The sequence below is a fragment of the Neodiprion lecontei genome, chromosome 1 (genome assembly GCF_021901455.1).
Source record: "Neodiprion lecontei isolate iyNeoLeco1 chromosome 1, iyNeoLeco1.1, whole genome shotgun sequence".
Taxonomy (NCBI): Eukaryota; Metazoa; Arthropoda; class Insecta; order Hymenoptera; family Diprionidae; genus Neodiprion; species Neodiprion lecontei.
In genome coordinates this window covers 15,718,849-15,737,801 of record NC_060260.1, presented here as the reverse complement: position 1 = coordinate 15,737,801, position 18,953 = coordinate 15,718,849, and the positions used below count along the sequence as shown (strand labels likewise).

Genomic DNA, 18,953 nt, shown 5'->3' with positions numbered 1-18,953 from the left:
TTAATACCACTAAAACTCTAGTTAAAGATAAGATGTATATGAACAAGACGAAGAATATATGAAGTATATATTTTTACTACTTTGTATTATGATACTAATCACTGATTAGTAATCAGTTTTTGTTTACGTAAACTACTACGGAACTGTACGCTTTGACGTGACCTTGAATGAGTTCGACCAATTTCCCGTTTAACTGCAGCGTATTCTTTGTTTTCGCGTACTAGTTCCGCGAGAGTAAGAACAAAGCTCCGAGTGTACTGAGTGGCCTAACGTCGTGAAACGTATTCTGTGTTAAATTTGAGGTTACGTTGATTTCTAGCTCTACAAATATGTGTGAAAAAATTAGTAAAAATATTTACAATTATTTAATTGGATTTGAAACAACTGAAATAAATATCAACAAGTTACCTGCTTATCGTGAAGTGTTGAATTTATTTATAAGCATCAGTCTCTGAATATAAATATACGAAACAGTGTTACTAGTGTTATCAGTGATACAAATGCTCTTTGGGCAAAGCTAATGATACCAACTATTCGTCCTCAGCATGGTATTCAGAAGTTAAAAAAATTTTACACTGAATATTTATCAATTAAAAACATCGTATTAGAGAAAAAAAATCGAAAACACAACAAAAAAATGTTGAAAAGTTCAGTCAAAAGCTTGATAAATTGTTTGACATAGCAAATTCTACGGCGGTTAATAATTTACCGAATGAACTTAAACAATTTTTGGTTGAATGTCGAAATGGAAAAGTTAATATCCACTCGCCAGTTACTTCTTCCTTGCCACGAACAATTCATCACGATCAATCTGATGTGAAACAGGAGATAACTAATGAAGATAATGAGAACAACAAGAATGATAATGGTTAGTCTCAAATTTACAATATTTTTTTACAATTATAAATTCTAGAATTTAATCATCAACAATTTTCCAGTAATTAAGAGCATTTTGGTGTGATTCAGATAGATTTTTGTTTTGTTTATTTGTCAAATTTTCTTTGCACGAAAATCGTTCTCAACCTCATACTCACAAAATTAAGTTCAATAATATTTCTTATTAATTTGAATGTCTGTTTCAGATTGATAATACTTTCAATTACTTTCTTGTCATTAATTTATCATTTTCAATGAATTTGATATTAGCTAAATCCGTGTATAAATTTGGAGATTGAAAATTGATCTAATCGTAACAATAATTTTAACTTATAAGTAGAGAGTTTGCTTAATATTTTTTGGAGTCAGATATTTTTACAAAAAATAAAATATCCGTGCGATCAAAAAATTACTGCCTACCATATTTTCATTGAATTACATATGCTGGAAAAGAAATCAAAATTATATTTGAATTTGTTATATCCATTAATTTAACTCTAAAAATACTTTATTTCAGGCTGAAAACTATCTCAACACTCAGTGTCATCAAGTTTTTATAGTCTAACATCACATTCCAGTGGGTTGAAGCGAGCTTGTTCGGATTCTGAGAGTGAACTCCCTGTACATCCTAAAATGAAGAAAATCAACATTTTAACTCCAGAACTGGTATCAGCCCTAGATCGCACTCAAACTAGTGATAGGGGCTAAATATTGATAGATTTTTTATTAGATAGATATTTGCGATAATATTAACCCTTTCGGCCCGATCGGTGACTGTAGTCACCCAACGCCTGACGCTCGCTCTGTACGAGCGGTGACCATGGTAACCCAACATTTCACGCTCGTTATGTACGAACGGTGACCATGGTAACCCAACATTATGTTATAATTTTTTAAGCATTTTTTTCACGAGCGACTGCACTCGCTCTGCGTAAGATAGCGTGGTATTGTGCGTCTGACGGGCGCTTGCAGTTGTTCCGCAAGTACGGACGCCTGCCGCGACTGCTCGGTCAGCGGGGACGGCGCGACGTAGAATGCGTCCGTACCGAAAGGGTTAAAGCAATGTGTTTTGATACAACGGCTACAAATACTAGTAAATTATTATATTGTTGGAATAAATTTTTGACTTTATGTTATTATTTTCTATCTATTTTAATCAAAACATCAAATTTTTTAAGGTGAGAATAGCGGTGCTTGTACTTTACTAGAAAAAAAACTTGGTCATGATTTATTGTATCTTGCTTGTCGTCATCATACGTCGGAATTATAGCTACGAAATGTCGCAGAAGTTGCTTGGCCAGTCACAAGTAGCCCAAATGCACCTATTTTTAAAAGGCTTAGAGATAATTTGAATAAAATGGATACTTCCGTTTACGAAATCGGTACAAACGATGTACAAATTGCCGATATTTTGAACGACAAAAAAGAAGATATTCTTGATGTTATTGAAAATCAATTGAAGGTATGAATAATTTCGATTTTATACAAACAATTGAACATTTACCTTCAAACAGTTATAAACTAGTGGTTAACACCGTTTTGCGTAGATTAAGAACAGATACGAAGTAATAACTTTCTAATTTTCTACCTCATTCAATTTACATATTATAGATCTATTTTTGCTCTAATATTTTGTAAATTTTATTCCTTTTTTAACATTATTGAAAAATTTATTAACTAATAAGAGTATTCTGCATACATCTCTATTACTGCGCAAATAACATTGACTACCGAAAATAATTATGTACCATTTTCTCACTTTCGTATTTCTTTTTCTGTTTTTCAATTAGAATCATCAACCAAGGGACGACTTGTAACGGTCTTTTCGTTATCGCGGTTTGCTTAGACTAGAATTAACTCCAACTGAGGAGCCTCTCGCAATTAACAAAGATCAGCCGCTATCAATTTACTTTTTATTGTTTTTTATCTTTTTATTTAAAACGGAGTTTCGGATGTTCGGTATGACCTAATGACATGCATCTATAAATTGAAACCGAATAAAAGAAGCGTATAAATATGAAAGAAAATAATAAATAAATTGTATAAATAAAATGGGCACGGCGGACATCTAGGACAATAACAATTCCATAAACGGCATACTCGTAAAATTACAGATAAAATAGTACAGGTCAGAATATAAAACTTATCATAAGCGTGTCTTTGGGGATATTCTTCAAATCCCAGTTTCCATTTCCTCAGTTGCGCTCGCTAATTCCGTGCCCGGCCAATTGGACTCCCCTCGTCCGTCATATCTAGGTGGTTTTCTGTGATCAGGAATCCGTAAAAAGATGAGTCGCTGCTAAGAGTCCTTCGTTCTCGCAATAGAATCCTTCCGCGTTTTACTTCATTTTTCGTCAGTTGTATCAATTTGTTCGTTATGATTTCTTTATTTTAGAGCGCACTCTGATAGCGATCGACCGCTCATCCGTCGTCTATCTCTTACACTTCTCGATCGATTGCCTCTACATATGTCCTATAACCGCTTAGGTAAAAGCCCCCCCCCCCCCTACGGACCTACCTATTACTGAGTCTCGTAGTCACTGCTTTAGCGGCTAAATTCAACTGTTACAGACTATAAAGAATTTTTAGCGCTAAGCAGTATCTTTTTGGGTGGTAGTAACAGTCAAGATGTAAAATTTAAAACTCCTGGTGCTTGTCACCATGCAAGATGGCTCTCAAAAGCTCTTTATTGTTTGAAAATATATTTATTTCGCAAGCAGTTCAAAGTATCAGCAACGCTACTGGATATTCTGCGTAAAATATGTGTTTTTATTGTGTTATTTTACGTAAAAATGTGGTTCAGTGCTCCAAACGCGATAAAAGCACCAAATTCGGATTTACAATTAATAAAAGATCTCATCGAGTATCGAAAAATTCATCCAGACACTGCCAATGCAGCACTTGAGAAACTATCTAGACATTTATGGTATTCGCACGAACAGCTAGCTTGCTTGGCTCTCTTCAATGACACAGTGTTACCGAAAGAAAAATTAGAAATTGTTGAAAAAATGAACAGTAACGAAGTTTTCAAGAAACCAAATAAGCGTTGTTCAGTGCTTTATAATCTAATTTCTTCTCTTGCCGATAAAAATATCAGTGATTTTGTAACTCCAAATTTATCGTTCATTTTTAAACAGTTTAACCTTCCTTATGAATTTTTAAATACTGAACTACACACGGGAAAAGAATTCTGATTACCAAAAATGTCTTGGCAACTTTAAAAAGTTAAAAGTTGTGAATGATATTCCTGAACGAGGAGTCGCTCTTACTCAGAAATTTAATGAAGCTTTAACTCATAATGAAGATGAAAGGCAGAACATTTTTCAAACAGTACAACATCATCGTTCGCAGTATCCATTGTGTACAAAATCAACTTACTCGGAGAAAAAAATTTCCTGAACTGTTTTATTTGTATTTTTAGAAAATACATTTACTGTGATTCAATCTTTTGTTATTCCTTACATCTTTATAATTCATTAAAAGCACCATTAAATAAATTTCTATTTTTTTAAGATGAAAATTGTACTCGGGCATAAATATTTTTTAACAGCCATTCATTTTCACGCAAAAAAGTTTACAATACAAAATGAAAAATCAATAATTCGACAATTTAACTCAATAATTCATGAAAATTCCATACTTCCTCACCTTAAAAGCCCAATATCTCAATAAATATCGATGTTAGCAATTTGGTTCTTTGGAACTTTTTTGTAGGAAATTAAATTTTCTACAAAATTGTTCAATATTTTTTTTGTAGCTCTTGTCATTTACGAGATGGGGGCAAAGAAACAAGAATTTCATGAAAAAATTGGGTTTGGGTGGCCCGTACGACCTCGCCGGTGTGAGTTACGACTTCACCGCAATGAGCACTTTTGTAGAGCACTTCATTCCGAAGAAAACCTACTGATGTCCTAGACTATACCATAAAATGCCTCTGAACTGTAGATGTTTTGAAGAAAAAAATTAAAGTTTACGTGTATTTTAAGCGGGAAATCTTTACATCCCTTGGGCGAGCACTTAATATTAATATTAAGGGCTCAAACTTTCAGGGAATTTTTTTTGTTGTATTTCCAACAAAATCTCATAATGGGACCGCAAAAAAAAATAGTCCAAAAAAAGCACCCTAATGCGAATGTTATGTTCCAGTTGAGATATTTTCGAAACATTGCAAAAATATCAATTACAGTTGACATATTTTTGAAATGTTTCTTAAATATTGTAAATATTACATTGCAATTGAAATGTTCCAGAAACATTTGAGAAGTATATTCCTGAAATTGTGTAATGAATCTGAAACGTTGTGATATTGTTGAAATATTTTTTACATATTTCGTACTGTGTAGAAATTCGTTTGAATCGACTTACAAAGAAACATGTTACATTACCTTTTACTTCATGCGATCAAGAATCAAAACCATGTAAGTTTTGAAATGCGTCAAGTTGATGAATCACAAAAGGCGGTAAAATCCGTGCCAGTAACCTTATCGTAATGAAAATGTGTATGTGTCAAGTCGCATAATATTTCTGAAGAATTCAATGTGTAATTTATTACATAATTTATCTTGTAAATTTGATGAAAGATGTAAGAAGTCGCATAATAAATTAGAAAAGCATGAATCATCAGATGTTCTAGATCAAAATTCATGTAGTTCAGTATATAATTGACTGTATGATTTTTTATCTAGTATACGGAATAAGGGTTAGCTGGAAATACCATACAGATCGAGTGACGAGATTTTATTTATGTCAACTTGAAAATATATTTGGTCTCACTTAAACAGTTTAGTTATTTTTTCCGGCGCGTTTAGTTGAAGATCCAATAGTTTGTGCATTCGATTATTCATTTTGGGAGAACGCTGCACGTCGTCTAGTTTATTAAATGTATACATGACAAGAAATCACGCAAGCACGAAGGACCCCATGTGACAGAGTAAAGATTAATATAAGTTAGGTAGGTAAAAGTTAACAATAAGTTACGGTTAAGTCAAGCAAGGAGGTAAAGCAAATTAATTGTAACCTGCATATCATGAATTATAAATATAATATTTGTCGTATAATACTCCCATGTAGATTATGTTAGTATAAGAGATGGATTCAGTGAAATACGACTAGCAAGTATTTACTATCTGTTTTAAATTTCTGAAGATTGAATAGTTGCACGTTCAAGAATCTTCGTTCATATTATCATATGTCGAGTAAAACACATAAGGATGCTCCTTACAACCTTCACTGTCGGTTTAATACGTCCTACCAGACGTCTGGTAATTTTCACCAGGTCGAATGTAACTAGATTATCTGGTATATTTTACTCAACTGTTTACTGAGGTACACCAAAATCATCATTGAAACAACCATGCCTTTTTTTCATGTATCTCAGATGATTTGCACTTTCGTACTTTATCATGTGATTTCTTAGATATTTTATCCAATGTACAGAATAAATCGTTGTAATAAATTACACGCTGAATGCTTTCAAAACATTGTATGATTTAACAAAAGGAACATTTTCATTGGGGTCGAAAGGAGGAATGACTCCGATCACTAGAAACGTTCCATACCCGTAATAATACGGGATCCCACGACATTAAACCTATCAGGATACATCTCCCACAGTTCATACATACAAGTCGTCATGTCATTCGTAGGAGAACACAAAATGGCCCTGCTGCCATGTCTGGGACCGGTCAGCATTGAGTCCTTTTCCACACCACCGTCGAGGTAGAGTCGTAGGCGCATTTTTTTTTCTTTGTGTATCCCCTGTAGGTCAATCTACGAATATTCTGTGCGAAACTACTCAACTCTCCTTCGTTTTAAAGGGCCGGGTTGCGGATCATCTCCGGTAGACAAGTTGTCATCGATGAAAATCATAGGTTCTTCGTCTATGAGATATTCTGTGTCACCGCCGATATGAATCTCGTTTGTCTCGGCAGGTAACAGTGAAGGACACTCGTCCTCGGTATCTTCTTCATGCAGTAATGTTAAAACGTCTAGCACGTCCCTTCGAAACGAAGGAGAATTGAGTAGTTTTGCAAAGAATACTCGTGGATTAGGCCTGCAGGGGATACCGCGAAAAGAAAAAAACGCGCCTACGACTCTACATCAATGGTAGGGTAGAAAAGAGCTCAATTTTAATAATATATTGACTAAAACAGAAAATAATTCACTTCGAGCATCTTCTGTAAGTAGACACAAGCCAAGGTTAGTAAATCCTTTGAATATAATTGTTTTGATTCGATTCGATTTTTCGACTAATTTCATACTTCGCGTACCTAGAATGACCTTGTATTGTAGATCACTGAATTCGCCTCAACGTCAGTAATAATGTTGTAGAAAAAAAATACATTGTTACTCTTGAAAAAGTGGCGTTGACCTTGACGTAGTTTCAGTGCCTCCACCGAAAAAGAAATAAGATGATCCAGTATGATGGCGTTCTCGAACAACGTAATTTTCATCTGAAACTTTCTTGCGTATCATCAATAGTTTGAGTACTATTGCTTTGTCACACTTTGAATGCTCCACCCTGTATAGTATGACGTGCATTTTGGTAGGTCCAGAAAAACTGTTTCATGGCTTGGACCGGACCAGGATACAAACCCGGGTCCTTTCGCTTCCCGGGCGACTCCTGTAAGTCTAGTTGGATTTTACAAAAATTTGACAGACTTCGTTTAAGATATAAAATAGCGGGATAGTCCATTTGTAAATTACATGGCAGCCGCCGAAGATCGAATGGCTGAACCGTCCCCCACGGTGCGGTTGATTGCAATGGAATTAATAGTGTGAGGAAACTTGCAAAATATTTATTGTTGTGTGCAACAAGGACAAGGACACAACGATTAAGGATCGAAAATGAAATTTTGTTTGTTTTTACAAATGGCTTATATGATGCACTTAATATATGTGATTAGTCACTCTTGACATGTTGTTCCTTTTCAACAGTAGTCGGAATTCTGACGTTCCGCCGCCGCGCGCTCCCTTCAGTAGCCGTAGGTCCCACTCTGATAAGTGGCGCGCGAGGGGTGGGAAGCCGCGGCAGCACGCGCTAGCGCCGCCAATAAACGCCGCCGCGTTTTGATATACCAGTACGCGGGAATAGCTTACAACCTCCCGGCGTCCCCTGTGTACGCGCAGCGTCAGTCGTGGTTCTCAAATAATTTTATTTTGATCGCCGCCTTCTTCGTGTCACTCGTTAGCTATTCGGCTCCGGGCGGCACAGTGCCATCCCGGACACGAACAAAACTCGGAAGTAACTTTCGCAAAGAGGTCTAGCGTCCCCACAGCGACCCAAAGATCTCTCTGGTCATCGTCTAACACGGCAACGAGCCCACCTTGCGTTGCCCGTTGCACGTCGAGTTCATCCACGATGAAGGAAGCAAGGCTATCAACCTATGAATAAGTTGGAATTTTCATGTAAACAGCGTCTACGTGATCGCGGTGGATCCCGGGAAATTCCCTCTTCGCGCATTTTCTCTACGCGTTGTACACATGAATAAACTGAAACACTTTCCCGGGAAGAACTAACCTTGGCGTGAAATATAAACGAGCAATGGTAAAATGTTATTTATTCTTATTATTATAATTTTGTTTTCTGCCTGTCCACAACAATTTTAATATCTGAAAACGTGACGAATACTCTTGAACTTATAACGATAAAATATATCTACTAAATTATTTGAATCGTTTTGTGGATCGAAGCAAGTAATAAAGGTCGACGCGCACTGCACCGCAGCGAACGGCAGCGAACCGCACCGAATGGCAGCGAGCTTATCAAATTATTTGCGCACTTCGTCGCGCCGAACAGCGACGATCCCCGCTTAACAGGCAACCTCCTATACCCAGATATGTAGGGATGGCGCGCGGCGCGCGAAAAAATTTCAACCCCGTCATTTCAATAGGACCTAGCCAGATTAGTATGTGAAAACGACCTTAAAAGGGATTCACCCGGCGCTTGCACTGAAATTTTTGTCACTGAAAACAAAATTTACCAACGTTTAAAAGTCATAATTCAGATCTTACAGAAAAAAATCTTGTCCGTGTTTCTAAAACTAATTTCAAAACCGTCCAACATCAGCAACAGTGTCTGCACGGGTAGCTTTCGATCAAGACGCTGCGAAAATGGCTAAAGATCAACCGAAAATGTATGTGACTAAATTTGTAAAGCATGAAAACGTAATGAGAATATCGAAATTCGCTGCATATTGGCGCTGGATAATACGCGCCCAAATTGTCGCAGCGCGGCGTTGTGGCGTTCGCATAACCGCGATAATTATTATTATATAGGATTTAGCCATATTTTAGTACAGAAACACGTTTTACTTAATTTAACCCAGTTTTCTCACAATTTTACACTATTTCTTGGGGAAAAAAAAAATTACGTGATATTTGTCGAGACCCCCTCTCTCCCCCACGTGCGGTTGGGTGAGGTTCGGCTCGAGCCCTCCCCTCCCCCCAAACGCTTCACATAATTAATAGCCGCCCCCTAACATATACTTACCATATATACAATACGTGATGCGTGATTATCTAATGCTTAAACTAAACGAATTTCCTCAATATATTCCCTGACGACATTTGTCACTTGCTTGAGTAAATAATACTTTATAACGAAAGCTTACGTCGACTACAGCATTGTCTCGAATTCAAGTTCAGACTTTGTGACGGTCCTTCTTCCGTTACAATACAAATTAATAAATAAAAATAATAAATAATTTTGAATATCACCTTCACCACATCTCCGCGTCAATGTTTAATAAAAGAACAGGAAAAAAGAAAACAGAATGTCAAACAGCTGATAAAATCGTTTCAACTATTATTTCCTATTGTGTATTTGGTAAAATCGTGATTGTTTGTATAAAATGTATATAATATGTGTAAAAAAATGTATATATACTTGGAAGTTTCGCCCCCGTGCGCGCTTTGCGCGCTAAGCCCCATTTTTGGGTTTGGTTGGGAGGTCGGGGGGAAGGCGGTAAGAGGTCAGATTTTTGTGAGTATAGGGATGTATATGTATGAAGGATTAAGTATTGAATTCCTGATTTCTAAATGGATGTACACATTAGGGTGGGCCAAAAAAAAATGAGTATTTTTTTTTTTACTTTATACTCTGAAAATCGGTTGCTAGATACCTCTAAAGAATTCTCACCAAATATGAGCTCTTAATTTTGATAACAAGGTCCTCCGCTTTACAATTTTGCATTTTTTCCTGAGTATTAGAAACAAAAATTCATATCTCTTTGACAACTGTTCGTTAAAAAATATCTCTCCTCATATTCTTGTAGGAAATCGAACGCTCTACATAAAAGGTCTCCCACAATTTTTTCGTAAACCTTACCGTTTAAAAGATATCAAAGCTTAAAGTTTGATTATTTTAAGAGAAATTTCTGTTTTGCTTATGAATTTTTTAACTCGCTTACAAAAAATTTTGATGAATTGCGCAACTCATAGTTTTGTAGGAAATTAACTGCTCTACAAAAATGGTGTCTTATGATTTGTCGATTAAGTTAAGCGTTTCAAAGATATTCATCGTCAAACTTCAATGCATACTAATTTTAACAGTTTTTGATGAATAATTCGAAAAATTTCAATTTAATTCATAAGTTTCATGAAAATTTATTCCAATGTGAATTCCTAAGAAAAGAGAAAAATAGTATAAAAATATATATTAAAAATTAAAAATTAAAAAATATGTAATATATAGAACTAAAAACATAAAAGAAAAATAGTATAAAACATTTCACTTTTCTTAGGAACTCACATTGGAATAAATTTTCATGAAACTTATGAATTAAATTGAAATTTTTCGAATTATTCATCAAAAACTGTTAAAATTAGTATGCATTGAAGTTTGACGATGAATATCTTTGAAACGCTTAACTTAATCGACAAATCATAAGACACCATTTTTGTAGAGCAGTTAATTTCCTACAAAACTATGAGTTGCGCAATTCATCAAAATTTTTTGTAAGCGAGTTAAAAAATTCATAAGCAAAACAGAAATTTCTCTTAAAATAATCAAACTTTAAGCTTTGATATCTTTTAAACGGTAAGGTTTACGAAAAAATTGTAGGAGACCTTTTTTGTAGAGCGTTCGATTTCCTACAAAAAAATTAGAAAATATATTTTTTAACGAACAGTTGTCAAAGAGATATGAATTTTTGTTTCTAATACTCAGGAAAAAATGCAAAATTGTAAAGTGGAGGACCTTGTTATCAAAATTAAGAGCTCATATTTGGTGAGAATTCTTTAGACGTATCTAGCAACCGATTTTCAGAGTATAAAGTAAAAAAAAAAAATACTCATTTTTTTTGGCCCACCCTAGTACACATGTTACGGGTAAAGCCCGGAATCTGAATAAAGTTAGCATTATCCGGATAAAACTAGCCTTACCCACCGTTTTTGGATGAAGTTGGGTTAAATCGTTAAAAATCATTGATTTTGGACTTTATCCGGCTAAAGCTAATATTATCCAAGCACTGTTGGATAAAGCTGTGTCTGCTTCATCATCGAAAGGAAAACGTAAACAATATTCATCGAAACATCTCTATTTCTGAAGTTATTATGGACGGAAAATAATAAACAAAAATAATACACGTTATTAGTATTAGTCAGTATATGATTCATTTATTTCAAACACTTCTCGCGTTACGTCAAATTTATAGAATGAGAAGAATCATCCGAATATTATTCAAAATCATATATTTACACAGGAGAAACTATGATGGCACTTTGAATTGCAAAGCACTTCCGAAGATTTGCACTTGCACTTATTCGTTTGGCAATTGCTCTTGCAACTACACCTCTGATAACCCTGGCCTCCTGAATTGGACTGCTTATTTGCGAGTTGCCGCAAAGTTTTCTTCTCAGCTAACACTTTAAGAATGTCAACAAACTCAGCATTGCATGGTATGAATTGATTTCTCGAAAACTTTTCTTCGATAGTCACGTATTCATTTCCAAGCTTATATAAACCTTCATTATCCATGTCTACAATCGCCATAAGAATGTTTCGAAAATCTCTTCGGCCTCTATCAACGTCTGGAATTACCACCCTTACAGAGTCACCAATTTTGCACAGAGGAAAATTCGAGTTAGATCTAATTTTCATTTTGTTTGCTTATACTTCTAATTTCTCTTTCACATTAGACCTGTTTTTGTTTATATCGTTTATTTTTGTGCAAATAACGCAGATGCCATTAACCATCACGTTGTAGCCGCTGCACATTTTGCATTTCTGCTCATGACTATCTGCGGCTCGCTCTTCTCCCTCTCGAGAATTCCCTGCGTCTCGCTCTTTTCGTTTTTTGCACTTCTCGGCATCTCTCTCTTCTTCAGCATCTGTATCTGTGCAATTCTCTTTAAAATCTTCCATTACTCGTTCTAGTTCCCCTTCAGACTGAATGTTTTGGAATACTTCTTTGGGCAGTGAGGTCGTCGACAAACCAAGTTTGGCATCATTACCAAACATTGCCTTGTACGGAGATCATTTTATGCCATCATAATAAGCCCGGTTCTTTATAAACTGAACGAACCTTAGAGTTAGTGCATTACTTTTTCATTAAAAAATTTGCAACCCTGGATTGTAATATGACCGGTGCCCCGAAAATACAAAAAATCTCGAGCAAATGTCTCGCCACCTTTTCTGCTCTCTTAGACTGTAACGGTCGGAGTTGGACAAATTTTGTCAAGTGGTCTTGATAAACCATGATAAACTTGTACGGCCCATCTGCATTGGATTGCATATCAATCAAGTCAACTTGGCATCGGCTGTTCATTTCAGAAAAATCGATTGCTTTTACCACAAGCCCCTTTTTTGTTGACTTCTGTTTTTTCTGGCAAGATACGCACAATTTTAAAAATAACGAAACCACTTCTTGCGTAGCGTTTTTATATTTCTTATTCAATTCATTCATCATTCGATTTTTTCCACCATGTCCAATTGAAATATGAGTCTCGTATAAAATATCAAACATTTCTTCATTTTTAATGAAAAATCTGACATTAATTTCACCTGTAGAGCAAAAGAAAAATTATATCTCTGATCACAATCTTCGGTTCTGTTCTGAATATTATTATATATTGTATTTACCTTCTGACACAGGTACAATTAGTTTGTTAATACCACCTACAGAAAAAATATCAAACCGCTCCAAGTGGCGACGTTGTAATTATGTCAAACGAGTCGCTTGTTTTACGTCTCTTAAACAATTTAAATAAACGGTATACTGCAGGTCACTTATATAAAAACTATTGGAGCACTTCGAACTCACTAATTTTAAGAATTCGTCGGTAAATTGTTCGCGTTGTGGTTCTGTCATTGTTAACTGATTGTAAGTGATCATACGACAAGACTAAACTGAGTGCACTGAGAATAGAAAAGTTATAGCTCTAGGTACCAATACAGGTGAAAATCATGCTCATTTATACGTTCGGAATATAAATAGAGAGAGACGTATCGAAATATCAATTACTGTTTACATATTTCGTTCCATAATGAAGAAGACACAGCTTTATCTAGCGGTGTTTGGTTAATGCTAGCCTTAAGGCCAGGTTACTCCAAAAAACGTGATTTTTTTCAATACATTTTATTCATAGTACAAAACATGTTGAGTAATCAATTTTTTTTACATATGAGAGCACATATGTGAAATTACTTGAAAAAAACTTTTTTTCTTTTTTTTAAATGGCGGTTTTGAAAATGGCTGCTGAAACTCATCTGATTAGTAAATGGATGACATCATTTCTTGGAAACGAATTATCTGAAAGCAAAAAACAAAACGGTTTCATGTTCTGTATCAAATTGGCTATGGCCTCAAGCAGAATGAAACATTTTCAATGAAAAAAAAACAAAATGCCGGATTTTGGAATTTTTTTTACCCTTTTTTGCACTTTTAATTGTTTATAACTTTTTTAAATAATAATGAATATTTCTGGTTTTGCTCGAGGCCATAGCCAGACATCTAAAGAGTAAAATGCCGTTTGGTTCATATCGATAAGTGCAATAGTTTTGAAATGAGAGTGTCATCCATGCGAAAAAACGTGGTTCGGAGAAAAATCAGTTTAAAGTTTTTATTCGTGAAAAATCGTAAAAAAAGTGATTTTTATTCACATATCCATTCCAGCTTCATACACAGCTCCTTCCTAGTCTTCGTCAGCATCATTCCGAAGATGAAATAGAGGGGAACGAAACAATAAGACGATCCGAAGGCACGCATCAGCTGCCGCTACCGAAGGCGTTCGAGTGGCCGGATTTACCGCACCGCTCCCCACTCTTTTATACCTGCTTCTTGGTCTTGCTGACCTTCGGGACTAATTCTATACTATTTCTACGAGTATACAGTAGCAATTTATGAAAAAAAACAATTTCGATATTTTCATAATTGTTTGGAGTAACCTGGCCTTAACCGGATAAAGCCCAAAATGGACCATTCATAACAACTTTATCCAGTCGTTTTCGATAGAGCTAGCTTTATTCGGATAATGCTAGCTTTATCCGATTCTTGGCTTTACCCGTAACACATACATACAGAAGGTGAAGGGTCAAGTCTTCATAGGTTTTGCAGCATCCTATATGTAGGGTGAAGGGTTAAATCTTCACAGATATATACGTAAGGTGAAGGGTTGAATCTTCATAGCTATAAGGGCATGTACGAAGGGTTAAGGGTTAGGTCTGAACAGATATAATGGTATATTCGTGGGATAAAAGGTTGAATCTTCATAGCTATATAAGCATAAACGTTGCAAAAATCAAAGATCGATCAAAGGTCGAAAACCGAAGGTTGAAAATCAAAAGTCGAAAATCAAAAGTGAAAGATCGAAGATTGAAAATCAAAAGTCGAAAATCGAAGGAAAGGATGAAGGGTTAAATAGGGGGAGGGTGGGTGGCGGATGGAACGGCTGGGTTCTGGCAGGGCGGGAGGGCGGGTGAAGGAAATCTGTGAAGGTATGAGGGCATATACGCTGGATTCCTGACACGGCGGCGGCGGTGAGATATCTTTATGTTATGGAAGGATCTTGGATATATAGGTCTTGTATTAACAACAAATATTTGATAACAACGTTTTGACTCCCGGATTGGAGTCATCCTCAGGATAAATCTTTAATACATCTATCAAAAAACAAATTTGTACAAGTATTTCGCTGATGATAGCGAGAATGCATGATAAAAAAACTAACTTTAGCGAATTTCAATTTAGACTTATCCGTAATACGTAGAGTGGCTTTACATTAAAAAAACAGAAAAAAGAGAAACGGGATGGACGTGCCCATTACGTGCTACAAAACAGAAATAGAACGGGCCTTAATAATATATAATGAAAGTACGGATATCGAGTGAGGGAAACTAACCTTATATTGCATAATCAATTAATAAACAAAGTAAAAAAACGCCAATCCATGAAACAGTGCCTTATTATATTAGTTGTCACTTTTTCCTTATTTCCCATCGCTCCATTGAAGTGTTGTTTAATTAAAACGGTGAACCAGTCAAAATTCGGAGCACCCAAAATCTCTGTCCAAAGGTCGTTACAGAAAGAGAGTTTGAGAGATATTAGTAAATAGAATAGAAACCCATTTCTTGTAGAGAGTGAACATAGATAAGAAGGAAGAAAGTAAATAGAGACATAGAAAAAGTGTTAGACAAAGTAACCAGTCGGTAACATAACTACGAATTCATATCAGTGATTAATTTAATATTTGAGTTTCACTTAGGTTTTCTGTGTTTTGCCTGAGATTGACTGAATTAATATGATTAGCAAGATTGCACATTTCTAAAATTAAACGATTATAATAACGAAGTTCTTTATGCAGTATCAGAACATTATCAAAGTCAAACTGGTGATTTAAACACAATGCATGTTTTGTTAATGCAGTACGATGGTCATCACAATCTTAGAAATTGTTCTTATGTTCATTAATTCGTACATTTAAGCAACGAGTAGTTTATCCGATGTACGGCTTGTTGCAATTCTTGCAACAGTTTTTGTGTACCAAGTTTGATTGTTTCTCAAATGGTAATCTGTCTGTCCCTGTGTCAAAAAAAAGCATAAATCATTGATATTTTTACCCACAAATGCTACGTTGTATTTTCCAAACGTTCTATTTAATGATTCAATTAATCCATTTACATACGGAATGGAAATGAAGGTTGAATTGTTATTATCGACTGAAATCAATGAGGTGTTGTTTTGCTCTCGAATTTTTTTGTACCTTTGATTGATAGTCATATATAATAAACCCGATGGGTAACCATTCTTAATTAAATCATCTTTGATTATTTTAAGATTTTTTTCACGATAACAACCATTACTTAATTTTATACCCCTGTCAACTAAGTTAATTATTGTACCAATTTTATAAGATCTGGGATGATGTGAGTAATAATTCAAATATCTTCGAAACGAAGTAGGTTTTTGGTATCAATCAGTTTCAATGATACATGATTTTTACATCCAAAAAGTTGATTTCTTTACTAACTTCAGTTTCTATGATGAATTGCAATCTTGGATAAAAGCTATTGAAATTTTGTAATAATTGCGGAATGTAACATTTAGGAATAGCTGTTAATATGTCATCTACGTATCTGAAATGAAAGGGAAGCGAAAAAAGCAATTTTCTTATACAATGGATGTCAAGATGATCCATAACCATGTCTGCTAGTATTAGAGATAAGGGGGAACCCATTAGTAATCCAGAAAGGAAAATTATGTTGTCATTAAATTTGAAAATAGAGGCATCAAAGCAGATGCTTGAAGCTACTGAAAATTGTTCAAGTGGTACAAGGATATTCGAAGACAGTTTACGCCAACGATTTCTTATCGCATCAAAAGCCAAATTCAAGAAGACATTAGTATAAAGTCATAGTAGTGTATATATGACAGTTCTGGACCACACAACGGCGCGCGCACGCACGCACGCACGCACACACACACACACACACACACACACACACACACACACTACGACTGATTACGAGAAAGAAACTGGGACATCCGGTTATGTGTAGGGTTTCTCTTTCTCTCTTATTATCTCTATCTGAAGTTTGCGTTTAGAAGATGTTGTGTGGTACGTGCCATTATGCGAGGGTCCTCTCTTCTTCCGTCTAAATCGTATTATTTTTGTACCGTTACTACGTTCGTAATTGATTCTCATTGAATTTTTTTTCCCAATGAAATAGATAGAATAAATGAAATGAATAGAATAAATGGAATAAATTGAATTAATGGAATAAATAAAAAAAATTAAATAAATAGAATAAATGAAATGAATGATATAAATAAAATAAATGAAATAAATAAAATGAATATTATGAATGAAATGAATAAAATGAAAAAAACAAGTGAATAAATAGATAGAGAGAGAGAGAGAGAGAGAGAGAGAGAGAGAGAGAGAGAGAGAGAGAGAGAGAGAGAGAGAGAGAGAGAGAGAGAGAGAGAGAGAGAGAGAGAGAGAGAGAGAGAGAGAGAGAGAGAGAGAGAGAGAGAGAGAGAGATGCTGAATACTGAAAAATTTAACAAATCAAAAAACTTCGTTAACATACTAATCGAATGTGATGATCATTACGGAAATTAGCACTGTATATACTCTATAAAGTACACACAAAAGTAGAAACTCGTTGAAGTGTTCGGGTTTTCGAATGAACATCTTTTTTCACCACTCACTTTGTCAAACACCTGTTTCTGCACGAGAGATTTTTCAAAATGCTAGAGAAGTTTCAAACAGCTACTCGGATTTGTATTAAAGAATACACGCTCACCCTCCACCGAGCACAAAAACCTATCAGCCAATCGTTCATGGGATGTACGCTTCGTGACATACAGGCAAAAATGTTACGCGACAACAGTATAAGCTGGGAAAATTTTCTCAAGAGATCGTTACCTGCTTTTTTGATGATCAATTTTTCCCATCACGTGCTCCACGCTGATATGGTTGGGGGTGTGCAGGCTCGGACTTGTTCGCTATAAGGAGTCATAAACTCCAAAACTGTATGTGCACAAAGCATCCGGTCAAGAGTCGACGAGACAAGATTTTTCTCACGCCAAACACTGCTCGCTACCTGCTTTTCGTCGAACGATTTTTCCCATCACATGCCCCACGCTTATGAGGGTTGGGGTGTGCAGGTTTAGACTTGTTTGTCATAAAATTTCTTTATTCTTTGATGGCTGCGGTGGTCCATCACTGGCACCCTCCACCCAGTCACCACTGCGCGCCACTGCCCACCACTGCCCAGTACCTGCTTTTTCGTTGACCAATTTTTTTCCCTATCACATGACCCAACGGTGGTTCGGGGTGTGCAGGTTTTTGATTTTTGCTTAGCCACATGAACAGCCATATTGATCTATTTCACAACCTCTCCCCACTCACAATCCTGGATTGGTAAACATACCGGCTTGCAACCCGATGCATGCACATTTTTTACACAGAAACTGTAAATCGTCTAAGAATTAAAATAAAATATTTAATTATACAAAATATCTCCACATTCTCTTCCCTTATACATACAGGTGTAGCATATCATCATCAATAATAATAATAATGACAATAACAACAACAACAACAACAGCAATAATTGAATCTCCGTACATGCATAGATAACGATCTGCCAAAAACACCGAGTCAATTAAACGATACTGGACGAGCACAAGATCAAAATCAAGACGTGGAAATGCCAACAATAAACGGTATTACGAATAGCACAAATGTTAAAGTAAATCGAAATACCATTAAAAATTTCTCAGAAGAATCCCCAAACAAAAAGATCACGACACAACATCGAACTAAAATTTACCAACGTTATGTAAACAAGATAAACGACGCTATACTTAAAAAAATTCACAGCTAAACCTGAAAATAATCTATAACTAACTTACAAGTTATTTGGAGAGGAAATGAGTTTTAATTCATAGACACAATCAAATATGATATATAGCGGGTTGATACATAACCCTTGTTTTTATTTGAAAACATTTAAAAAAAGAAGCATAAGGGGATATGTTTAGTAATTCGGGTGGTAAACCGTCCACAATGACTCCGGCGCGTGCCACGCCGGGTGATCAAAATCCTCGAAGGGGCAGCGTTGCCCCCAC

General features: G+C 35.5%; 1 protein-coding gene across 5 annotated transcripts in view; it reads left to right on the top strand.

Moving 5' to 3' along the window:
• LOC107216566 (carbohydrate sulfotransferase 11) overlaps positions 1 to 18,953 on the top strand; it is a 68,837-nt gene that overhangs the window by 9,756 nt on the left and 40,128 nt on the right. The window contains exons 7-8 of one of the 5 annotated variants that reach the window (XM_046730695.1): positions 773 to 868; positions 1,394 to 2,013. The exons of the other annotated variants lie outside the window; for them this stretch is intronic. Of the exons in view, the coding sequence (XP_046586651.1) occupies positions 773 to 820 (48 nt within the window). The 3' untranslated portion in view covers positions 821 to 868; positions 1,394 to 2,013. Of the gene's footprint in view, positions 1 to 772; positions 869 to 1,393; positions 2,014 to 18,953 lie in introns of those variants that run through there. 5 annotated transcript variants of the gene reach the window in all.